The following is a 25,527-nucleotide window of genomic DNA, read 5'->3' as shown; positions in this document are numbered from 1 at the left end:
CTGATGGGTGCAGCTAGAACTGGGAGGGGGAAGGGAATGGGAAAGGTCACTCCTATAACCCTTTTCCTCCCCACAGGAGGTAAGCATACTCCAGGCCTGGAACAGATGGGATCGCCAGCCTCACACTCCTGGCAGAGAAGAGCTCAAAGGCTTCCAGACAAATTCTTTAGAAAAAGGAAGTGAACAAGTGACACTAGAGCAGAATAAATTATTTCAAGAAACCAGATTACCAAAGACTTAAAGTAACAAATTCAGTTTTAATTGACCTGGAGACAAAAACTACTCAGCCAGGTCAGTAACCATTTCAGCTCCTTAATCTGTTAAAGCTGTATCCTGGACAGTGTTAAGGAAGAGGGTCGATTCCGTATCTTACTCCATCCACAGCATTAGAAGAACAAGGGAAGATGACCAGTTTAGGTGAAATGCATGGCTGGCAGCCAGACCCTGTCCCTAGATCCCATACTTCTTCTTCAGTTCCTCTACTTTGCTGATGTAAGCTTTCATGGCGTCTTCCTTGGAAGTCCCTGTAAGGAACCAACAGACTGTCAGAGAGGCGGCATGGCAGAAAAGCAGCAGCTTTAGAGCCCCAGACAGCCCCGTTTTAACACTCTGAGGCTCAGTTTCTCATTGGTAGAGTAGGGGGTCCTACTACCTATACCTCAGAGACCTGGCCAGGATTTGACTTAAAGGACTCAAGAAGCCTGGCCGACAGCGAATGTTCCATAAAGCACCAAACCAATGTGTGTGGCCATCCTGAGACCTGCCTATGGCCTTCTGGCTGTGAGTTCCCCCCCTTGTGAGTGGTGAACCTGAGCCCCTGGAGAAAGGCTGGGCCCTCCAGACAGGCAAGAAAGCCTAATGTGGGGAGGCACGGTGGCTTTACTGGTCCTGCCGACTCTCATGGTTGGCTTTGACCTACCAAATATTTCTGTTGGGTTCTTGAGCTGGCAGTGAGACAGCAAAGCTAGGAACCCTCTTCTCCCCAGAGAATAGGTAAAAGAAATATTTTGAGAACTCTGAGCAAAAGCAGCTGGCTCTTGGAGAGGAATAAGGCAAATTTTTGCCTTCCTGCTGCTGCATAAGAGACACTGACTATACCCCTCAGAGATAGTAACACCCAGTTTCCTGGATTCCACAGTGAAGGGAGATAGCTGCTGGGAATCAGAGCACATCTGAAGCACTAGAAAGTGCATGGGGTCTGAGGATGATATGGAAATGTCCAACGAAAATTGAGAGTCAAATAGGCATTCCTGTTCCAGTTACTTGCAAATCCTAGGAGTGTGTTTTATTGTATTCTGGTTCTTTCTGAATTCAAGGGTTTCTCATTTGCAGGAAGACAGAGAGCTTATTCAGAAACTAGCGAGAAAGAACACAAAAGCTGGCAGGCACTTTAGTGCCAACTTTTAGGTCTTGCTGCCGCAGGTAGCACGTGATTAAGTTGGAGCTGAGACACTTCTTGGCTGCTGTTGCTTAGCATATAATAGCTCCATTCACTGAGCCTATGAGTGCCAGAAGCTTGCCATGCATTAGCTCATTCCTTTCTTTTTTGTGCCTTTCTGGCTGGATGGGAACTGGGGAGGGTTGCTTGGGCTATGGGGTCATTGCCTGGCCTTGTGGGAGAGAGGAAGGTGTGGGCAGAAATCCACTTCTTGTTCTGAATATATATAAAGTCTTCGCCAACTATATCACCTTCCAATCTCTTTCTCAGTGGCCTGGTCTCTGTCCCTCTCTCCAGATGATATAAGTGTTTGGAGATGGTGCTTTTGGAAAAGGCATTAATGATATAAGGAGAAAAAGTAGGTGGCCCAGTTTTTTTCCATTCTGATACAGGTTAAGCTGGTTTCTAGCATGTGCCTCATTCACTTTGTTTTCTCAAATCCTCACCCCCTGCACCCCATAATCAAGAGTATTTCATTACTGGGCTTCACAAATGAGGGAAACTGATTAGAATAATTACCTTTCAGCTCATTCCAGGCATCCCACTTGGCCTTGCCTTTGAGGTCCAACATCCCAGGACGTTCTTCAACAAAAAAAGGAAAGCCATTAGATCTCCTTCAAGTTTTAATGGAAAACTTTTTCAACTTCCTTGTCATTAAAGCCATCTTTTATTACACCTTTCCCTTCTATACTCTGTTATGAAGTTAAACAGGTCCAGAGCGTGTACAGAAATCCAAACTTAAAATCTAGAGAAAGAGAAGACTGTTTTTGTTACTAGAGTGTCCTTGCCTTCTAAGTTAAATAACTCCAAAACTTCTCTGTTAAAAAAAACTGTATTATACTTTAATTAAAACAAAGCAAAACAGACAAAAACACAAATACTACATCCATGCATGTGGCTTAAAATCCAAACGCTACAAAGGGGAGTAGTATAAAGTTTCCCTCCCACCTCATTTCTCTGTCTCATGCATTGTTGTTTTCAGTTTTCTGGGTGTCCTTTTAGGTGAACTGTATGTTCATATCTTTGCCCCATTTTTCTACCAATTGTTAGTCTATATCTTGTTGATGTGTGGGAGTTTTCTCCTGAGGGCAAGTTTTAAGTTATACCATGATTTTATGCGTATAGAATTGTTATCAGTTGTACTTGGGAAACACATGCACTACTTCCCTGTTGACCTAGTTTACAGCCATGCTGAGAACAAAGACTAGAGGAACAATCACAGTGCTCACAGCCTGTATCAGAGGAACATCATATCTTCCTAAGTGCTTTTAGGGAAGCATTACCAGGGAGAAACCGCACCGGCAGTCATCAACCAAGTCCTTGAGCAGCACATCTCAACAGCCCTCTGCAGTGACGGGAATGTTGTACACTTGCACTATCCAATCAGGGGCATTTGTCACTTGTGCAACTGAGTTCCTAGAATGGTGGTTTCTGTGAGTGAAGACTTAACTTTTGATTTTATTTAATTTTAACTATTTTAGTTTAAATTTAGATAACCACATGTAGCTAGTGGCTACTGTACTGGCCTGTGAAGTCCTAGAGTGTGCAGGTACCTCCCTGATCAGGAAGTGATAGATTCCCAAGATAGTCTACCTATCCTGTAAAAGCAGGTCAGGGGCAGTCTCTGTGAAAAATACTGCTTGGTTGAATAGGATCTCAGCTCCCCTGTGAGCACGCCGACTTCACCTCTCCTTTCCCTTCCCAGGATACAAAGCTTATAAACCCATAGTAAAACGTGCCTTTGCCATAAGAACTTTCTCAACTCAGTGCTTCCTGTGAACCCAAGTTTGATTTGACTTTGCTCCAGATCCTTACTTCTGGGCACCCTCTCCTTTACCTAGCTGGCTGGTAGCCAGCCTACCTGCTCCACCGCAACTGCAGTGGAATTGGAGGCCATGCACACCTTCCTGAACAGAGAGGGGTAGGGGTGACCTCTTTTTGTGGTGCCATGGCCACCACCTCCGAGTCCTTGCATGGACTGAACTGTGCTGTTACCTCAGTATATACTCGAGTTTCAGGGACTTTGAGAGCAGAGTGAAAATTGGCCAAGGCAGAAATGGCAGTATTATAGAATATGGTATATTCAAAATATGGCCTCAAAATCTGCAGCAAGGTTTTTCAACAGGGAATGGTCATCAGGAACTGTTTCAGCCAAAATACTCTGACTTGCCCCCAGGAAGCCAGCTGCTTCACTGCTCCTGAGTTAGGCTTGGTCCCACTGCCAAGTGCTCTGAGATTTTGTCCTTGCCTACCTAGGGTGGAAGCAGTATGTTTCAACAAAGCTACTACTAAGCTGAGAGTGCCAGGGGTGGTCTTTAGAGCTGGGGCCCTTTGCTTCCTCCCAAGTAGGTGAGAAATGCTCTTGATAGTCATAAAGTCCTTCCAAAACTAGGATTTGAATTCTGCTACCTGAGCTACCAAGAACAGTACAGGGTCTGTAAACCAGGAACATGTCTCTGGGGAACCTCTCCCAGTTTAAATTGCTGGAACATCATGAAAAATTACCATGCCTCACCCAAAGAGTAGGACCTTGGTGGTTTAGAGTGAGGTTCCCACAGATTAAGAGTTTCAGTACCAATCAAGGCTGCTGAGTTACCTTCGATGAAGAGGGGCCCTCCCAAACTCATCTCAGCATACCTGTATTTATGTCACCCACAGTTGCTTGTTTGTAGCGGCTGTAGATGAACAGCATCTCATCATCTGCTGGCTTGGTCTTGAGGTGCTTGACCTCCTCAGCAGCTTTGTCAAAGTCAGCCTAAGTGTGAGGGAGAGGAGAGGCCTGAATAGAGCTCAGTAATGGGGATGCAGAAGTTGCAAAGGAGTTACACTCCTGTAACACAGGGGAGGAAAAGCAGCACCCCCTCAAATGTCTCCCTTTTCTACACAACAGGGCACCTGAAAGATTCAGCAAAACAAAGACGGGAAGCACACAGCTTCACTTATTTGATCAACAACTATGTAAAGAGAGGTCTCACTATACCAGATGTCAGGTACTGGAAATACAGTGGTAAAAGACACAGGCTAAGGCTGCCTGTACTGGGAGTGTAGTGGGCAGGAAAAGCACCGTGGCCTACTGCCTGGCCACTACCAGGTCACACTCTGGAATGGCTGGGGTCCCAGTGAAGCCCTGATCTGTGGACAGGGGTGGCACGGGTGCTTGAAACAGCTGAGAAGGGGGTAGGGGGTATGAGTGCAGGAGGGTCAGCGGCCTGAGGCTGTTGGGACTTTCCCCTGAGGTCGGGGCATCCAGTGCCAACCTCTGCCCTAGTGCAGGACTGGAGAGAGAAAGAGAGGAGACAAAGGTCGCCCCACACAGCTCGGTCTCGGAAAAGCGTCTACATGCAAAGGAGCTAAAGGCCTCTGGGTCACCTCTCCCTCGGCGCACCCTCCCCTTCCCGCACGCCGGACACTGGGCCCCTACTTCTTCTGACCTCCAGGCTCTAAGGAACGGCCTCCTTGCTTCCCCACTCTGCATGGCGCCCTTACTTCCGTCCAGTCCTTCTTCGTGGGGAACTCGGTACCCTTATTCCTTCAATCTATGCAACTCTCTACGTTTAATCTTTCTACCTCGGACCCTCGCCTGCTTCACCGCGAAGTCTACTCGATGGGCAACTTCCCAGTAGTTACAGTGTGGAGAGCAGTGCTGGGAGCCCCAAACCAGAAAGTTTCGCTCACAAGGCTCTGTCCAAAGAACTGGGCATGGGTCCAGGAAGAAGAGAGGAGCCGGGAAGAAAGAGACCTTTTAGGGTCCTGCTGCGGGTGAGCCCCGACACGGGCTTCCCGCCCCGTCACACTTTCGTAGCCAGGCTGGGTACGCGTTATACCTGAGACATGCCGGCGGGATTACAGGAAGCTGGCGGAGGTGGCGAGGAGCTGGAAGAAGCAGCCCAAAAATCCACCGGCGGCGCCTTTAGAAGCGCAGCCGCAGGCCACCCCAACTTGGCTCAGCGAGCGACGGACAGCCAATCAGAAGCCAGTTTTACGTTAGGGCGTGGCCACCTTCTAGGGACCGGCCAGCCTCGCCCGAACCCTTGTGGGTGGGCTCGCGCACGCGCAGACAAGAAACGAAGGGAACTCCGGGAGCAGGTGTGGACTGCGGAAGTAGGGCGCATGTGGTGGAGAAAGCGCTGTGGCCGGAACTGCATTCAGTCCTATCCAGTTGTAGGGAGTGGCCCCCCAGGGCAAAGTAGAGGGGGTGAAGGCTGAAGAGCAGAGACCTTTAAATTTGTTATATTAAATCCTGTGCCCGGCGGGCGCAAAGAGGCCAGAAGTTGCACCACTGGATGAGGAGCCTCTCAGGTTTGGGGAGTGCGAGAGGGTCCCCGGTTATTTCAGGAATCTAGAGGAGCTTCCTAGAGAATTGCGCGATGACGCGAAGCTGAACTGGTCCCTAGAAAGGCGAAGCCAAGGCCTTGTCTTCTGAGCTTTCGGCACGTTTGCCCGTGGCCTTAATTTGTAGCCTTGTTTTCCATCTGGTGCTTTAAAGACAGGGTCAGTGTCTTATGTATCTTGACTTTAACACTTGACCCGGGCCTCGTGCCCAGCAAACATCGCTTTGTGAATAACACTTTGATTCATTCACAAATATTTACTCCACTCTTGTCAGGTAACTCGCACAGTTCTCGGCCTTGGGGATACAGCAGTGAACAAAACAGGTAAATTCTTGCATTCCTAGAACTTGTATTGGGAATAATAGTTAATAAGTTAAATAGAAAGTTTGTTAGAGGATAGGGAGTTGGAAGTTTACAGTTTTACATGGGAGGCGTGAGTGAAGGGTTAACGGAAGGCAACATTTGAGAGGAACCCTCTAGGACTAGAGGGAGCATTCCAGGCAGAAAATTTGGTGTAAAGATGAGAGCGGGGAGCGAGAGAAGGAGTGAAAAGAAATGAGGCTGAAAAGTTAGGGAGATAGCAGGCTGATTAGATGATGGAGAGCCTGACCTTTATAGAGACTAAGACTTATTCTGTGTGAGATGGGAAGTCATAGGCTTTTGAGCAGAAGATGATGAGACTGAGGGGGGCAGGTCTTTGCTAGGTTGTTACGGAGACTGATGTTTTCCATGGGAACAGAAAGGAGCAGCACAGATGGGTGGGAGAGTTTGAGGGTGATGGCTAAGAACGTAAAGGGAGAATTTCCTGGTGGTTTTAAGGGAGTAGGTGAAGAGAGGGAATTGATGGAAAATTCTCTGGAGATCATCAGAGAGATCATTCCTTTCTAATTCCTAATTTGTGATAAAAGGACTGGACGACAAATCTTTCCTTGTTTACAGCTGTAGGTGTTTAGAAAGAAAGACCAGGCGAAGGCTTTCAGAAGTAACTTACTAACTTAATGTGGGTCAGGCTTTATAAAATGGGAAGAAATAGACGTATAATAGCAAGGAACAAATCTAGAGTCTTCAGTCTATCAATAATTTTGTTTGAGAACACAAAGTCAAACAAATTAAGAAAAGTCTTGGAGTTAAATTTGGAGAAATTACATGTGAATTGTAGGAAATGTAGTTTTCTTCCAAAATGACAATTCAGAGCTGTTTTTTCCCTCTGAGGCCCAGATAAAGCCTAGATTCACTTTTGCTCCATCAATGGTGCTTGCGGCTTCCTCGATGGAAATTCAGAGTATTGCCTGTGTGGGTCAGATTTGCAGTAAACTGTATCTACTAGTCACATTAGGGGGCAGGGGAATTTAATTAGTTAACATTAGGTTATTGTGTTTGGTATATTTGAAAAGATTAGGTACTTATAATAATGTAATTTTAAAGATGTTCCTTAGAGCCCTTACTGGTGTGGCTTGGTGGGTTGCATCCTCCTGCAAACGAGAAAGGTGTCCGGTTCTATTCCTGGTTAGGGCATATGCCTGGGTTGCAGGCCAGGTCCCCATTTGGGGGCGTGCTAGAGGCAGCCAATTGATGTTTCTCTCAAACATTGGTGTTTTTCTACTTTTCTTTCTCCCTCTCTTCCCTCCCTCTAAAAATAAATAAATAAAATATTTAAAATAAAATAGAAGTGTTCCTTAAAGATTGGTGGTTGTGATTGAGTTTTGACTTGAGTTAAAAATTGTAGAAAGCAAGATTAATGTTTTATCTTGGCAGTCTCCAATTTAAGTGGGGTTGATTTGTTGGTTACTTGTTTGGAATCTGTCTTTCTTAAAAAAAACCCCACAACTTTCCCCAAGGTGGTTTTGTGCCCAGGTGAGTCTACAAAAGTTGCTTAAAGCAACTGAGACATGGAACTATATAAGGATTGAGGATCCTAGGGATCAAGATGCTAAGTGACCTTGACAGGGAGGAGGAATGTCTTTTCCTTTTTATGGGGCCCACTGTAGGCCAAGTGTTGATGTACCCAAAGGTGTGCTCTTGGCCTACTTCTTGCTTCCATCCCTCACTTCTCAGTGACTCATATTTGGAACTGGGTCAGTAAGAAGTGACTCCACCTATGGAAGTGCTGCCTGAAGCCCTTCCCTTACAACTTCTATTCTAGGGATTGGAATGACACTTAGCTTTTAACATAGAAATATCTATGTTAAATCCCAGATGCAAAAAATTAAATGGGATTTAATTTTTTAAAATCCTTATCCAAGGATATATTTATTATTTTTGAGAGAGAGGAAGGGAGAGGGAGAGAGAAACATTGATCAGTTGCCACCTGTATGAACCCCTATTGGGGATCAAACCCGCAACCCAGGTCTGTGCCATGAGTGGGAATTGAACCCATAGCCTTTTGGTGTATGGCATGATGCTTCAGCCAGCTGAGCCTCCTGGCCAGGGCTGGGATTTAATGTTTAAAAATAAATTTCAGAGTATATTTGGGACCAATAAACTATATGAATTTTTAGTAATATACTTCGACCGTGTTAGAAAACTGCTATTTGTATCTGGAAAAAGTGTAAGTTCCTCAGTTCTGTTTATACCCTTGTTAGCAACTGTCACACTTTGTCATTATTTTGTTTCCAGTTACTTTTATTTTAGTTTATTCATCTGTCTGAGCCCCCTCTACATAAGCCAGGGAGGGTAGGGATCATGATGTATTGGTCAATACCAGTCTCCAAGTGACTGGCACTTCATAGGCACTCAACTAATGGTAATTGAATGAAAGAAGTGTTTTTCTATGTGTGAAACGTATTCCTTCTGATTAGCCGTGAACTTGAAAACCAATTAAGTTGATTAGAACTGAACATGAAACTGGGCTAAAGTGTTAAGTTGGCTAAAAAGTTTGTTACTTTTTTCCCCCTACTGTGACTCTGGTAGTGCTTCCTTGTCTTTAACTTCATTTGAAACAATTTTGTTAGATTGTATTGTGACAGCTATCATATCAGTGTGCATTAAAAAAAAAAACCTTATCAAAATTGGTGAATTTTTGTGCAGCCATTTTAATATTGAAGATGGAAGAAGATACGCAACATTTTGGGCACATTGTGCTTTATTAGTTCAAGAAAGGTAAAAAAGCAACTGAAGTGCAAAAGAAAGATTTGTGCAGTGTATGGAGAAGGTGCTGTGACTGATTGAATGTGTCAAAAGTGGTTTGCAAAGTTTTGTGGTATATTGATATTTTAGCCAAAAGATTTCTTTGCTGTGGGGCTGTCTTAATGCATTGGAAGATGTTTAGCTGCACCCCTCGCCTCTACCCACTAGAAGCCAATAGCAGGAAATAGCTGACATACTAAAAATATCCAAATCAATAAAGTTATTGGTGAAAATGAAAACTGTCTTCTGTTTTACCAAAAAAACTAAAAGGACTTTTTGGCTAACCCAATACATGTCCAAGAACTCTGGTGCAAGGACCATGTTATCTCTCTGTGGAGATTTCCCAGCCTTGGAAACAGAACACCTGAAATGTTAAGGGAAGATACGGAACCTGATGAGCCAGTCAGCCCTAATCAACCTCTCCTGATTAGTAGAGAGGCTACTGTCACAGTAACAGCTTGTCCCCAAGTTCTTGGGATACCAGTTTTGACTCTTGTCAGAGTCAGTCAGGCAAGATACGTTAACAGTGAAAGCAGTTCTTGCCCAGTGGGTGTGAATAGTAGTTTAGTAATAGGTTTCTTGTTATAAACTAAACCTCTAATTTCTGAAACTAAACTATCATTTAAAAATGGACTACAGTTATAGTAAAGCTTTACTAGAAGGCAAGGGTTACAGTATTAACAAATGATGAATTATATTCTTTTGGTATTTATTTTCCAGTTTCTTGGAATGTGACTCCCAGGAAAGCTGGGAGGGGACTAGTGTGTTGTTATAAAAGGAGGGAGGCGCTTGGGAAATGCTTCTGGGAAAGGAGTGGGGAGGGGTGGGCAGATTTGGAGGTCTTGGTTTTATGAAACCTGAGGGAGGTAAGAGCTGACCCCTCAGCTCTTAGGGTAGGATAAAAATGCAGCATAACTTTTCTTTCCTTTGTCCCTCCCTCCCTCCCTTCTCTTCTCTTTTGTGTCTTCCTTTTCTGATAGTATAACTGCAGTGAGAGGAGGTTTCAACTAGTCCCTCTGCTTTGCCATTCTCTTTAGGTGTTCATATTCAGAGGCATGCAGCAAGTTGGGTGTAAGAAAAGAGAGAGAGAGAGAGAGAGAGAGAGAGAGAGAGAGAGAGAGAGAGAGAGAGAGAGAGAGAGAGAGAGAGAGAGAGAGACATGCACATGTGTGGTCTCTGTTCCCCTAACCTTTTTCTGCCCAGACAACATGGTAGGGTGGTGGTTTGGGCTGAGGTGAGATGTAGAAACCAAGGCTCTGAAGCAGGGGCTTCTGTTGGGGAAGAGTTTTATACTGGCTAGGAGTATGGAAGAAGCCTTTCTTTAGAATTACTTAAACATAAGCTTGTCATACATTGGTCAGGTGCTGCCTGTTTTCTGTTTAGAAATACTTAGGATTATGGGCAGGAATAATGAAGCACTTTATGTTATCTTGAGTTCAGTACTGCAGTTCTTATTTATCTTCATTAGAAAGTGTAAACTCTCTTCTGAATCTACATTGTCTTCTTTGCTTGTTTCCTTAGTTCCTAGTTACACATGACAAACACTTAGTAAATGCTTTGGAATTAGTGTTTAGAGGTGAATTTCATAGCACTTGTCAACAAGAAAATTAGAAATATTAAAATTGTCGACAAATGCTTTGGCTGACATTTCCCATGGAGACAAATGCCATTTAAAAAAATATTTTGAGGTTATGCCATAAAAATACGCTAATTTTTATTTTGAGATAACTATAGACTCGCATGCATTTGTTAAATAGCAGAGATCCCTTGTATCCTTTACCTGCTTTCTCCCAGTGGTAACATTTTGAAAAACTATAATGCATACCACCATCAGTACATTGATTTTGGTATATTGAGGATACAGAACATTTTCATGAAGGATCCCGCATGTTGTTACCGTGTGATTTTCACAACCACTTCCCTCCTGCCTTTACCCCTCCTTAGCTTTTTTCTTAATCCTCAGCTGCAGATATGTTCATTAATTTATTGATTTTCACAAGTGAGGTAAGGAGAGAGAGAAAAACATCAGTCAGTTGCCTTCTACATGCACCCCGACAGAGGATCAAAACTGCAACCTACGTATGTGCCCTGACAGGGGATCAAACCTGCAGCCTCTTTTTGTGAGGGACAAAGCTCCAACCCACTTAGCCATCTGGCCAGGGCCCTCCTTAGCTCTTGGCAACCAGAAATTTGTTCTCTATTTCTATAATTTTGTAGTTTCAACAGTGTTATCTAAGTGAAATTTATGTCATTTGCAACCTTGGGGATTCACTTTTTCACTCAGCATAATTCTCTGATAATTTGTCCAGGTTGTTGTGTGTACCAGTAGTTTGTTCATTTTTATCGCTGAGTAGTAGTATACCATCATATTACAAACTAGTTTGTTTAATCATTTATCTGTTGAAGGACATCTGCATTGCTTCACTTTTTGGCTGTTACCAATAAAGCTACTGCTATTCGCTTATGTAAAGATTTTAATGTGAACATACATTTTAAAAAATTTAATATTCATTATATTTTTTTCCATTACCAATTAGTCCCCTTATACCCCACTCCCCCCAGCAATCACCACACTGTTGTCCATGTTCACGAGTACTTTTTCCTTTTTGCTTGATCCCTCCACCCCCTAAACTCCCCCTGCCCGTAGCTGTCATCCTGCTTTCCATCAATGGAAAGCTTCTGTTTCCATCTGTCCCCATTTCCCTCGTTAGTTCAGTGTGTTCATTAGATTCCACATATGAGTGAAATCATATGGTATTTGTCTTTCTCTCACTGGCTTATTTCACTTAGCATAACATCTCCAGGTCCATCCATATTGTCACAATGGGTGAAATATTCTTTTAAATGGCCAAGTAGTATTCCGTTGTGTAAATGTCCCATATATGCTTTATCCACTTATCAACTGACTGATAGCAGGAAATAGCTGACATACTAAAAATATCCAAATCAATAAAGTTATTGGTGAAAATGAAAACTGTCTTCTGTTTTACCAAAAAAGCTAAAAGGACTTTTTGGCTAACCCAATACATGTCCAAGAACTCTGGTGCAAGGACCATGTTATCTCTCTGTGGAGATTTCCCAGCCTTGGAAACAGAACACCTGAAATGTTAAGGGAAGATACTTGGGCTGCTTCTGTATCTTGGTGACTGTAAATAATGCTGCAGTGAACATAGAGGTGCTTATGTTCTTTCAAATTAGTGTTTTGGGTTTCTTCAGATATATTCCAAAAGTGGGATTGCTGAGTCAAAAGGCAGATCCATTTTTAATTTTTTGAGGTATCTCCATACTGCTTTCCACAGTGGCTGCACCAGTCTGCATTCCCACCAGCAGTGCAAAAGGGTTCCCCTTTCTTCACATCCTTGCCAGCACCTGTTGGTTGATTTATTGATGATGGCCATTCTGATACGTATGGAATGATATCTCATTGTGGTTTTAATTTGCATTTCTCTGATTAGTGATATTGAACATATTTTCATATGTCTATTGGCCATCTTTTCTGTATGTCCTCTTTGGAGAAGTGTCTGTTCAGGTCCTTGGCCCTTTTTAAAATTGGATTCTTTGTTTTGGTGTTGAGTTTTGTAAATTCTTTACAAATTTTGGATATTAACCCTTTATTAAATGTATCGGCGGATATGTTCTCCCATTCTGTGGGTTGTCTTTTTATTTTGTCAATGATTTCCTTTGCTGTGCAAAAACATTTTAGTTTGATTGAGTCCCATTTGTTAATTTTTTCTTTTGTTTCCCATGCCTGGAGAGATATAGGCAATAAAATAGTGCTATGAGCAATGTCCGAGATTTTCTTGCCTGATGTTTTTCTATGTTTTTATGGTTTGGGGTCTAACTTTTTTTTTTTAATTTTTAGTTTTAAATCATGTTTATTATATAACTGTTGTCTCAATTTTTACCCCTTTGCCCTCCTCCACCCATCCCACCCCATCCTCCACTCCCACAGTCAATTTCCACTCTGTGGTCCATGTCCATGGGTCATTCATACATGTTCTTTGTCTAGTCCCTTCTCTTTCTTTCCACCATTGTCCTCTTTCCCCATCCCCTCTGGTCACTTTTAGTCTGCTCCATGTTTCCTTGCCTGTGGTTTATTTTGTTCATTAGTTTATTTTGATGAATAGATTCCACTTGTAGGTGAGATCATATGGTATTCGTCTTTCACCGACTGGCTTATTTCGCTTAGCATAATATTCTCCAGTTCCGTTCATGTTGCAAAAGGTAAGAGTTCCTTCTTTCTTTCTTTTAATGTAGACTTTCTTTCTTTCTTTCTGTTTTTTCTTTCAATATCAAGACCCATTATAAAATATTTAAAAATTTAAATCCATTATAAAGTCTTAGCAATTCAAACATCATGACACCAGCACAGAAACAATCAAGTAGATCAGTGAAATAAAATGAGCATTCTAGAAACAAATGGATATATCTGTCTAACAGTGTAATATATGGTTAAATTGATATTTAAAATCAGTGGGGAAGATAAGGCTTATTCAACCAGTATTGAAATAAAACAAATAGACCTATTTCACACATTCTACAAAAAATATTCAGGTGAGTTAAAAATCAATATGTAAAATCTAAGGAGTTTTAAGAAAAAATACAAAATAATGTTTTTCTTACCCTGAAGTAAAATATTCAAGCCCAGAAGCTATAAAGTAAAATATTGACAATATGATTATATTAGACATTTAAGATTATATAGTAATATACATATAAAAAAAGTTAAAGGACAAGTAATAGAATAGGAAAATATTTGTAACACATCTAAAAAAGGGTTAATAGTTTTTGGCTTTTTTATAGGGAAACAATTCTACAAGCATTTAGTCAAAAAAATGGGTAAAGAATACCAAAATACCATTTAAAGCTTTTTAAAAATAATAGAAATAGCAAGAAATATACAAAAACAAGTTTAGTTTCAACAAATAATAAAGTAACACATCATTGTCACAGAGTAATAAGTATTGAAAATATTGGTAATATCAAGTATTGGTGACTGTGAAAGGAACTGGGTATTCATAAATTATTTTTCTTTATCTTCTTAAAGCAGTCCCTTTAGCATATGTTGCAATGCTGGTTTGGTGGAGGTATATTCTTTTAGCCTTCTTTTGTCTGAGAAACTCCTTATTTCGCCTTCCATTTTAACTGAGAGCCTTGCTGGGTAGAGCAGCCTTGGTTGCAGGACTTTGCTTTTCATGACTTGGATATTTTCTTGCCATTCCCCTCTAGCTTGTAGTGTTTCTATTGAGAGGTCAGATGCTAGCTGTACCAGGGCGCCCTTATATGTAACTACCTGTTTCTTCCTTGCTGTCTTTAGGATTCTCTGTTTGTCTTTGATATTTGCCATTTTAATGATGATGTGTCTTGGAGTGAGCCTCCATGGGTTCCTCTTGAATGGGACCCTCTGTGCTTCCTGGACTTGTGTGACTTTTTCTCTCCTCCAATTAGGGAAGTTTTCCATCATTACTTTTTCAAACAGGTTCTCTCTCTCTTCCTCCTCTTCTCCTTCTGATATCCCTATTATGCGGATATTATCATGTTTCATGTTGTCCTGCATTTCCCTAAACACCTTTTCATTCTTTTTGAGTCTTTTTTCATTTTCTTGCTCTTTCTAGGGGCTCTTTTCTACCTTACCTTCCAGCTCGCTGATTCATTCTTCAGCTTTATCTAGCCTGCTTTTGATTCCTTCTTCTGTGTTCTTCAATTGAGAAATTGTATTCTTCATTTCCTCTAGTCTCTTATTGATAGTTTCTATGTTCTTTTTCATGCTAATATACTTAAGTTCCTCGTAGTTTCCCTGTAGTTTTTTGTAGTTCTCTCTAAGCTAGCTCACTGAGCTCATTGAGCTTCTTTAGGACCGTTCAGTATCTGATAGTTTACTAGCCCCTTTTTCATTTAGTTCTCTTTCTGGGGAGTCCTCCTTTCCCTTTGACTGGGGAGTGTTTCTCTGTATTCTCATTCTTTGTGAGACTCTTCTTTTTTGCTTCTGCTTCTTAAATTGACCTGTCTTGATTTCCTGACTTTGTGGTGTGAACATCTATGGTAGCAGACTGCTGTTTTTTCTTTGTGGATCTGCCTCTGATAGTGTCAAATGTTTACCCCGTCTGACCTTAGGCAGTCTGTTCAAGACTTCCAGGAATCTAATGTCTGCAACTGTCTCCTTCAGTTGTTAATCTAGTCACTCTGCACTCAGCAGTCGGGCTTAGACATCACAGGGCAGGGCAGAGTCCCTCCTGGGGCGGGGTTATTGGGTCCTCTCACGCTGCTGACACTCAGGGGAGTAGTCTGCCTGAGCCAGATGGCTGCTGCCATATCGAGGAGGAGTCAGCACTCGGATCCTGCCAGCTACTCTCTCCATTCTCTCCCCGAAGCCTCCATCTCCAGTCTTTCCTCAAGTGTCTCTAGACCACTCTGTGCCCTCTTTAGCCAGGGATCTACTATCTGTGGCTGCCACTCTGTACTCATCAGTCAGGCTTTAGGACTACTGGGCCAGGGCCTAGTCCCTCCTAGGGGCAGGGCTATTGTGTCTTCTCATGCTGTTATTGCTCAGGGGAGTTTTATGCCTGAGCAAGGTGGCTGCTGCCATATGGGGGAGGAGTCAACACCAGGATCCTGCTGGCAACTCTCTCATTTCTCTCCCCAAAGCCTCCTTCCCCAGTCTTCTCTGGCATCTTTAGCCCATTTTGCCCCCGCCATTTGCTGGAGACCAGGGTAAGTAGCTGCAAATAAAAATTCATGTGTTGGCCCTTTAAAAGTTCTTCGCATCTCCTGCCACCTGTCTCTGGCAGAGAGCAATCCTGCTGCTTTGCACAGCTGGCTGTTATCTCTGTATTTATTGGGCTCTGGTGCTGTAGGCTGGAGATCTTCACTTATGGTTTAGACTCCCCTCTCCTCATCGGGATCCAACTAGCCGTTTCAATATTCTTCTGGTGTTGCTGCCCGTGGGCACCCCACCCGCCTTCTTGAATCTCTACCGCACTCCTTACCAGTTACGTTGTGCTAAAGCTGATTCTTCTGTCTGTACAAGGTTATAAGGGTTCTCTCTTGCTATTATTCAGTTGTTTGTTCCAGGTGATTTCTCCACAATTTAGTTATAATTCCAGATTGGTCCTGGGAAGAGGTCAGTGTGACTTCCATTCACTTCTCTGCCATCTTTATTTTCCTCATCGGGTCTAACATTTAAGTCTTGATCCTTTTTGAATTTATTCTTGTGTGTGGTGTTAGGAGGTGGTCTAGTTTCATTTTTCTGCACCTACCTCTCCAATTTCCCATCACCATTTATTGAATAGATTATCTTTAGCACATTGTATGTGCTTGCTTCCCCTGTTGAATATTAATCGACTCTTAAGGTGTGGGTTTATTTCTGGGTTCTCTATTCTGTTCAATTGATCTGTGTGCCTGTTTTCATGCCAGTAACATGCTGTTTTGATTATTAAGCAGCATGATGCCTCCAACTTCGTTCTACTTTCTCAGGAATGCCATTGTTATGTGGGGCCTTTTCTGGTTTTATATACATTTTTGAAGTATTTGTTCTAGCTCTGTGAAATAATCATTGGAATCTTGATAGGAATTGTGTTGAATCTATAGATTGCTTTCAGTAGAATGAATATTTTAATGATAATTCTTGCTATCCATGAGCATGGTATGTGCTTCCACTTCTTTGTATCTTTTCCTATTTCTTTTTTCAGTGTCTTACAATTTTACAAGTACAGGTCTTTTACATCTTTGGTTAGGTTTATTCCTAGGTATTTTATTCTTTTTGTAGCAATTGTGAATTGGATTGTTTTCTTACTTTCCCTTTTTGTTTAATTTTGACATATAAAAATGCAACTGATTTCTGGATATTAATTTTGTTTCCTGCTACTTTATTGAATTCATTTATCAGCCTAATAGCTTCTTAGTGGAGTCTTTGGGGGTTTTCCATGTACAGTATCATGCCATCTGCAAATAATGACAATTTTACTTCCTTCCAATTTGGATGCTTTTATTACTTATTCCTGCCTGATTGCTGTAGCTAGGACTTCCAGTACTATGTTGAGTAAGAGAGGTGACAGTGGACACACTGTATTGTTTCTAATCTTCCGGGGAATGTAGCAGTTTTTGCCTGCTGGGTAGGATGCTAGCAGTGGGCTTGTCATAGATGGCTTTTATTATGTTTAGGTATGTTCCCTCTAATCCTACTTTGCTGAGAGTTTTTATGATAAATTGTTGCTAGATTTCATCAAATGCCTTTTCTGCATCTATTGATATGATCATGTGGTTTTTATCCTTCAGTTTGTTTATATGGTGAGGTATATTTATTGTTTTGTGCATGTGTACCAACCTTGCTTGCATTCCTGGAATAAATCCCACTTGATCATGGTGTACAGTCTTTTTGATGTATTGCTGAATTTGATTTGGCAATATTTTGTTGAGGATTTTAGTATCTATGATCATCAGGGATATTGGCCTAAATTTTCTTTCTTTGTAGTGTCTTTATCTGGTTTTAGAATTAGGATAATGCTGGACTTGTAAAATGAGTTTGGGAGGCTTCTCTCTTCTTGAATTTTATGAAATAGTTTGAGAAGGAGAAATGTTAGTTTTTCTCAGAAAGTTGGTGAAATTCACCTGTGAGGTGTTCTGATTCAGGGCTTTTGTTTTTTGGGAGTTTTTTGATTTCTCCTTTAATCTCACTAGGTATAATATGTCTACTCAGATTCTATAATTTCTTCTTGATTTAGTTTTGGAAGATTGTATGTTTCTAGGAATTTATCCATTTCATCCAGGTTGTTTAGTTTGTTGTCATATAGTTGTTCATAATATTTTCTTACAATGCTTTGTATTTCTTTGATGTTGGTTGTTATTTCTCCTCTTTCATTTCTGATTTTATTTATGTGGGTCCTTTCCCTTTTTTCTTTTTTGATGAATCTAGTTAAAGGTTTGCCAATCTTGTTAATCTTTTCAAAGAACCAGCTCTTGGATTCCTTGAACTTCTATATAATTTTGTCAGACTGTATTTCGTTTATTTTTTCTCTGATCATTATTATTTCTTTCCTTCTATTCATTTTGGGCTTTGTTATTCTTTTTCAAGTTCCTTTAAGTGTGAAGTTAGATTGTTTATTTGAGCTTTTTCTCTTTTTTAAATTTTCTTTCTTTGTTTTAAGATAGGCCTGTAATTCTATGAGTTTCCCTCTTAGGATTGCTTTCCCAGCATCCTACAGAGTTTGGATTGTGTTCTCATTTTCATTAAGGTATCTTTTTATTTCTTCCTTGATCTTGTTGACCCCTTCATTGTTCAATAATGTGTTATTTAGCATGCATGTCTTTGTGTGTTTTTCAGTGTTCTTGTGATTGAATTCTAGGTTCATATCACTGTTGTCAGAGAAGATGCTTGATATGATTTCAATCTTCTTAAATTGAGACTTGTTTTGTGTCCTAACATGTAGTCTATCTAGAAAATGTTCCATGTGTATTTGAAAAGTATGTATATTCTGCTGCATTGGGGTGAAATGCCCTGACAATAGCAATTACATCTATTTGATTTAGTGTTTTGTTTAAGGCTGCTGTCTCTTTGTTGATTTCTGTCTGGAAGATCTATCCATTGAAGTCAATGGGGTGTTAAAATCCCCAACTATGACTGTATTTCTGTTGATCCCTCCCTTTACATCCACCAAGATTTGCTTCAGATATTTAGGTGCTGCTATGTTGGGTACATAAAAGTTTACTAGGGTTACATCCTCTTGCTGGATTGTTCCCTTTATAATTATGTAGTGTCCTTCCTTGTCTCTTACTATATCCTTGGTTTTAAAGTCTGTTTTGTTGGATATAAGTACTGCTACCCCAGGTTTTTTGTCCTTTCCATTTGCATGAAATATCTTTTTTCATACCTTTACTTTCAGTCTGTGTGTATCTTTCAATCTGAAATGGGTCTCTTGGAGGCAGCACATATATGGGTCTTGTTTTCTTATCCATTCAGCTACCCTGTGTATTTTGGTTGGAGCATTTAAGCCATTTACATTTAAAGTGATTATTGATAGAAATATACGGAGTGCCATTTTATTGTTAGGCTACTTTCTTTCTCTTCTCCTCCTTCTCCCTGTCCTCCTCCTCCTCCTCCCTCTCCTCTACCTTCCCCTTTCTTCTTCTTCAAGCAAGCCCTTTAATACTTGTTGCAGTAGTGGTTTGGTGTTAACAAACTCCATTAGCTTTTTCTTGTCTGGGAGCTCTTTATTTTTCCTTCAATTTTAAATGATAGTCTTGTTGGGTAAGGTAGCCTTGGTTGTAGGGCCTTGCTTTTCATCACCTTGAATATTTCATGCCACTCCCTTCTGGCCTGAAATATCTGTGGTGAAATTATATGACAGTCTAACTGGTGCTACCTTGTAGGTGACTACCTGTTTTTTCTTTTTTTAAAGATTTTATATACTTATTTTTAGAGAGAGGGAAAGGGAGGGAGAATGAGGGAGAGAAACATCAATGTGTGGTTGCCTCTAGTACACCCCCTAATGGGGACCTGGCCCACAACCCAGGCATGTGCCCTACACTGGGAATTGGACTGGCGACCCTTTGGTTCGCAGGCCAGCGCTCAATCCACTGAGCCGCACCAGTTTTGGATTCTAGGGACTACCTGATTTTCCCTTGCAGTTTTAGGATTCTCCTTGTCTTTAAGCCTTGTCATTTTAATTATGGCATGTCTCTGAGTAACCCTCTTTGGGTTCAACTTGTTTGGGACCGTCTGCATTTCCTGGACTTGTATATCTTTTTCTTTCACCGGAATAGGGAAGTTTTTGGTCATTGTTCCTTCAAATAGGTTCTTGATTCCTTGCTCACTCTCTTCTTCTTCTGGTATTCCCATGATGCGGATGTTGTTATTCTTCATGTTGTCCAAAATGTTTCTTAAGCTCTCCTCATTTTTAAAAATTCTCTTTTTCTTTTTGCTATTCTGCCTGGGTGTTTTTTTCCTACTTTGTCTTCCAAATCACTGATTCATTCCTCTGCTTCATCTAACGTACTGTTTATTCCTTTCAGTTTATTATTTACTTCAGATATTGCTTTATTTTTTACTGGTCCTTTTTTATGGTTCCTATGTCTTTTTTCATGCTGTTAATTATCTTTATAATCATTACTGTAAACGTTCTCTGATAAATTGCTTGCCTCCATTTCATCTAGTTCTTTTGGTGGAGAATTCTCTTGTTCTTGTTCTTTCATTTGGTGTTTTTTTCTGTGTCTTCCCATTTTGGCCTCTTTGTATTTTCTGCCTTAGTTGTTAAACTAATAAATGATATAGCCTTAAGCTGTAATCAGCAGCCCAGTTTAAGCACGACAGGGTGGGACAGAGTAATTCCTGTGGGTGGGGCTATTGCCTCTCCTCAAACTGATGCCACTTGGAGGCGAGTGCTCTGCCTGAGTAAGATGGCTTCTACAGAATGGGGAATGTTACTCAGCACAGGGATCCTTTAGGCTGTTCCATCAGTTCTCTCCCCAGAACCACCAACCCCAGGCTCTCCTCAAGCATCTCTAGTCCAATCTACCCTCCTTCTGCTGGAGCCCAGGGTAAGTGGCTGCAAATTAAATTTTGTGCATTGACTCTTTAAGAGGCTCTCTGTGTTCTCAGCTGTCTTTTTCTGGCAGATAGAAACACTGCTACTTTTTTCAGCTGGGTGTTATCTGGGTTCCTTTCTGGCTCTGGTGCTATAGGCTGCGGAGCCCAACTTGGGGTTTAGACCCCACACTTTTCAGGGGGAACACCCCTGCTGGTGAAATATCCCTCTGGGCCTTCAGCTGTTGACCATGAAAGCTCAGCTAGCCCCGTTGCACCTCCTTCACACTCCCAACCAATCTTGTTGTGGTAAATGGTTTCTTCTGTCTGTCCTTGGTTATAAGGCTTCTCTCCAGCTAGTGTTCAGTTGGTTATTCAGGATGCTTTCTCTACAATCTGATTGTAATTCCAGGTTGGTCACGGGAGGAGGTTAGTGTAGCTTCCACTTAGTCCTTTGCCATCTTGGATCTCATATGAACATACATTTTCATTTTTCTGTGATAAATGACCAGGAATGCAGTTCTGGTCCATATGGTTGTCCATTGTTTGGCTTTGTAAGAAACAGTCATTGTGGCTGTACCATTTTATATTCTTTCCAGCAGTGAATGAGAGTTCCAGTTTCTCCACATCCTCACCAGCATTATGTTATCATGGTTTTTTATTTTAAGCATTCTGATAGATGTGAGGTAGTATGTCATGGTTTTAATTTCCATTTCCTAATGGCTAATAATGTCAAACATCCTCTCATGTGCTTATTTGCCATCTGTATATATATTCTGTGCAATGTCTCTCTGTGTCTTTTGCTCTTCTGCAGATGTTTTTTAATGTTGAGTTTTAAGATTTCTTTATAGTCTAGACACTAGTCCTTTGTTGGATATGTGGTTTGCATATATTTTCTCCCAGTTTTTAGCTTGTCTTTTCACCCGCTTAACAGCCTTTCACAGAACATGTTTTTAGTTTTGATGAAATTCTGCTTATCAATTTTTCGTTTATGGATTGTACTTTTGGAGTCAAATGAATAACACTTTGCCTTGCCTCGATCATGAAAATCATAATGATTTTCTTCTTTTTTTCTCTCTCTTTTTTTCTTTTGGTGAAAGTTTTATGGTTTTGTGGTTTATAATTGACAATATATTTTGAGTTAATTTTTGTATAAGGTGTAAGATTTAGATTGAGGTTCTTTATTTTGGTGCTGGATGTCAAATTATTCAGCACCCATTTGTTGAAAAGGTATCTGTTGAGCATATTTATGTGGTCTTTCTCTGGGTTCTCTCTTCTCTTCTATTGGTCTGTGCATGTATTCCTCCACTGATACCACATAGTCTGATTACTGTAGTTATATAATGTCTTGAAATTGGATAAGTGGATTTCTCCTAGTTTATTCTTCTTTTTCACAATTATATTAGTTATTCTGGTTTCTTTACCTTTCCATATAAATTTTAGAATAATCTCGTATATGTCTACAAAAGATCTTGCTGTGATTTTAATAGGAATCATGGTAAATTCGTATCGATATAGGGAAAATTGATATTTTTTTTACTATGTTGTCTTCCAGTTTGTGTACCCAGTATATTTCTCCATTTATTTTAATCTTTGATTTTTTTCTTCTCTTTGTAGTTTTCAGCATATAATTCCTGTGCACATTTTGTTTGATTTACACCTAAATGAATATTTAAGTGATTGCAAATGGTATTGTATTTTTAATTGTGTCTACATGTTCATTGCTTGGATATAGAAATGCATTGGTTTTTGTATGTACTTGTATATTCTGCGACTGCTGAACTCACCTGTTCCAGAAGATCTTTTTTTTTTTGGTAGATTCTTTGGGATTTTCTGTGTAGAGAATCATATCATCTGCAAATAATACAGTATTATTTCTGATCTGTGTGCCTTTTATTTCCTTTTCTTGCCTTATTGCACTGGTTAGACCTTCCATCACTATGTTTAGTAGAAGTGATGAGAGTGGCTCTACCTGCCTTGTCCTGATCCTAAAAAGAAGGCATTGAGTCTTTCACCATTAAATATAATGGTAGCTATAGTTTTTTTTAAATTCTCACCTGAGGATATGTTTTTATTGATTTCAGAGAGAGAGAGAGAGAAAAAAAAAAACACTGATGTGAGAGAGAAACATCAAATGGTTGTGTTCTGTACGTGCCCCGACTTGGGATTGAACCTGCAGCCTACGTATGTGCCCTGACTGGGAGTCAAACCCACAGTCTTTTTGGTGTGTGGGATGACTCTCCAACCAACTGAGCCATCTAGTCTAAGGGTTTTTTTTGTAGATGTCCTTTATCAAGTTGAGGAAGTTCTCCTCTATTCCTATTTTCTAAGAGTTCTTATCATGAATGGATGTTGAAATTTATCACATGCTTTTTTTGTATCAATTGATTATGTGATTTCTTTTTCTTTTTTAGCTTATTAAAATGGTAGGTTACATGGATTTCTTTTCAAATACATGTATTGAACTAGCCTTGCTTCCCTGGAGGAAACCCCACTTAGTCATGGTATATCATTCTTTGTACATATTGCTCAATTATATTTGCTAATAACTTAAGGATGCTTATGTCTGTATTCATAAGGGATGTTCATAGCTTTCTTATTTAATTTCAATTTTTTTTATTTATTGACTTTAGAGAGAGGAGAAGGGAGGGAGATAGAGGGAGGGAAACGTTGATGTGAGGAAGAAACATCAGTTGGTTGCCTCTCACATGTGTCTCAACTAGGGACCAGGCTTGCAACCCAGGCATGTGCCCTGACCAGGAATAGAACTGGTGACCTTTTGCTTTGCAGGATGATACCCAACCACCTGAGCCATGCCATTCAGGATTATAGTTATTATTATTTTTTCATACTGTCTATTTTGTTATATAAATACCAGCTTCATACTTAACAACTTCACAACTTAGATAAAATGAAATAGGAAATGTTCTCTCCTCTTCTGTTTTTTTGGAATAGATTGTTTAGAACTGATGTTAATTCTTTAAATGTTTTTGTGGAATCCTCCATTGAAGCCTTCTGGGCCTGGAGGTTTCTTTTCCTGGGAGATTTAAAATTATGAATTCAATAGTCTTAATAGTTATAGGGCCATTTAAATTTTCTATCTCATATTGGGTAATTGGTGGTAGTTTGTGTTTTTCAAGAAATTGGTTCATTTTATCTAAGTTGTGAAATTGCATACATAATTTTGTTCATAGCATTCCCTTTTATCCTCATGATGTGTGCAGAGTCTGTAATGACAACTTCTGTTTTATTTCTATATTGGTCATTTGTGTTTTCTCTCTTTTGTACTTTGCCAGGTTTGCGCAAGATTGTCAATTTTTAAAAATCTCTCTAAAGAACCAGCTTTCTTTTCATCAATATTTCTCTCTGTTGTCTTTCTTTTCAATTTTATTGATTTCTGTTTTTTATTATTATTTTTTCTTTTGCATGCTTTGGGTTTGTGTGGCTGTTCTTTTTCTAGGTTCTTGAGGTGGGAGCTTAAGTTACTGACTTGAGACTTTTTTCTTATTTAATGTATGCATTAATGTTATGTTTCCCTTTTAGTCCTCTTTTGTGTCCCCCAAATTTTATGGTATATTTTTATTTTCATTCAGGATTATATAAAAATTTTTTTGCCTAGTTTCCAAGTGTTTAGAAATTTTCCTAATATCTTTCTGTTTTTGATTTCAATTTTGATTCCATTGAGGTCAAAGGATGTGTATGATTTCACTTCTGTAAATTCGTTATGTGTTTTTCTATGGCCCAGGATATGGTCTTATTGGTATATAGTTTGTGGGCACTTGAAAAGAATGTGCATTCTGCTGTTAATGGAATGTTCTACAAATGTCCATTACATTCTGTTGATTGATGGTTGAGTTTTATATCCCTGTCGCTTTTCTCTCTAGTTATTCTATCAATTGCTGAGAAAGGGATGCTAAAATCTCTAATCACAATTATGGATTTATCTATTTCCTCTTTCTGGTCTATTAATTTTTTTCGTTACATATTAAAAGCTTTGTTGTTTTTATACACATTAGGATTGCTGTATCTTGTTGGTGGATTGACCCTGTTGGTCCACTATTTCTTTTTTTATTTTATTGCTGTTTAGACATCCTTCATCCATGCTTTTAGGGTAGGTGTGCAGTTAACAAATTCTCTTAATTTTTCTTTATCTGAAAATGCTTTGATTACCTCTTCCTTTTTGAGGAACATTTTTCTTTGGGTATAGTATATGGGTTGATGGGTCTTTTCTTTCAACACTTGAAAAATGTTCTGCCACTTGGCTTCCATAATTGATTGTGATAAACCCACTGTTATTTGGATTTGTTTTTTCCTCTAGGTAATGTTTGTTTTCTCTCTGCTTCCAAGATTTTTTCTTTTAGTGTTCAAAAGTTTGATTATGATGTGTTTTGGAGTAGATTTCTTTAGTTTTTTTCTGTTTGGGGTTCACTTTTTTAGTCTGTAGGATTATATCCTTTGCCAAATTTGGAAAATTTTTAGCCATTACTTTTTTAACCCTGCCTTTTTGGGCTATTATGGTTCCATAGGCTCTAAAGCTCTGTTCATTTTTTTTTTTTTTGTCTTTTTTTTTTTTTTTTTCCTGCTGTTCAGGTTAGGTAATTTCTGTTGTTTTATCTTCCAGTTCACCAATTTTTCCCTGTCTTCCCTCCATTCATTGAGTTTTTAAATTTAAGATATTATGTGTTTCAGTTCTAAAATTTCTATTTGATTCTTCTTTATAACTTCCATTTCTTTTATGAGGCCTTTTAATTTTTCATTTGTTTCAGGCATATTTATAATTGCTCATTGAAGCATATGATGTCAGAGTAAAAACCTTCATCATATTGTTCTAACATTCTGTGTCTTGGTGTCAGCATCACTTGATTACCTTTTTTCATTCATGTTGAGATCTTTCTGGTTCTTGATATGCTGAGTGATTTTCAGTTAATGTGGACATTTTTGGTGTTATGTTCTGAGACTCCAGATCTTATCTCTCACCTCTGTTTTAGTGACTTTTTTCTGACACCTCTCTGACAGAGAAGGGGTGCTGCTGACTTGTTACTACAGGTGAGACTAGAAGTTCAGGTTCTTGATTTGGTCCTATTGACACCTGAGGTGGGGTGGGGGTTTTCACT

General features: G+C 40.0%; 2 protein-coding genes across 2 annotated transcripts in view; one reads left to right on the top strand and one right to left on the bottom strand.

Annotated features, from left to right (window-relative positions):
- Positions 1-237: 237 nt before the first annotated feature.
- Positions 238-5,400, bottom strand: DBI (diazepam binding inhibitor, acyl-CoA binding protein). The gene is made up of 4 exons (XM_054574937.1): positions 5,263-5,400; positions 4,076-4,193; positions 1,958-2,020; positions 238-524 (listed from the first exon to the last, which is right to left on the bottom strand). Exons 1-4 carry the CDS (start codon positions 5,269-5,271, stop codon positions 451-453), a joined length of 264 nt encoding a protein of 87 aa, XP_054430912.1. The 5' UTR covers positions 5,272-5,400; the 3' UTR covers positions 238-450.
- Positions 5,401-5,462: 62 nt separating this feature from the next.
- CUNH2orf76 (chromosome unknown C2orf76 homolog) overlaps positions 5,463-25,527 on the top strand; it is a 96,736-nt gene continuing 76,671 nt past the window's right edge. Inside the window, exons 1-2 of the mRNA XM_054575004.1 lie at positions 5,463-5,524; positions 6,045-6,093. The gene's annotated coding sequence lies outside the window, so the exon portion shown is untranslated. The remainder of the gene's footprint in view (positions 5,525-6,044; positions 6,094-25,527) is intronic.

This window comes from Pteronotus mesoamericanus, unplaced genomic scaffold (genome assembly GCF_021234165.1).
Source record: "Pteronotus mesoamericanus isolate MK-2021 breed Mesoamerican mustached bat unplaced genomic scaffold, CSHL_Meso_final contig_27, whole genome shotgun sequence".
In the NCBI taxonomy this organism is placed as follows: Eukaryota; Metazoa; Chordata; class Mammalia; order Chiroptera; family Mormoopidae; genus Pteronotus; species Pteronotus mesoamericanus.
Note: the sequence above shows the minus strand (reverse complement) of the source record. Positions and strands in the feature narration are given on the sequence as shown.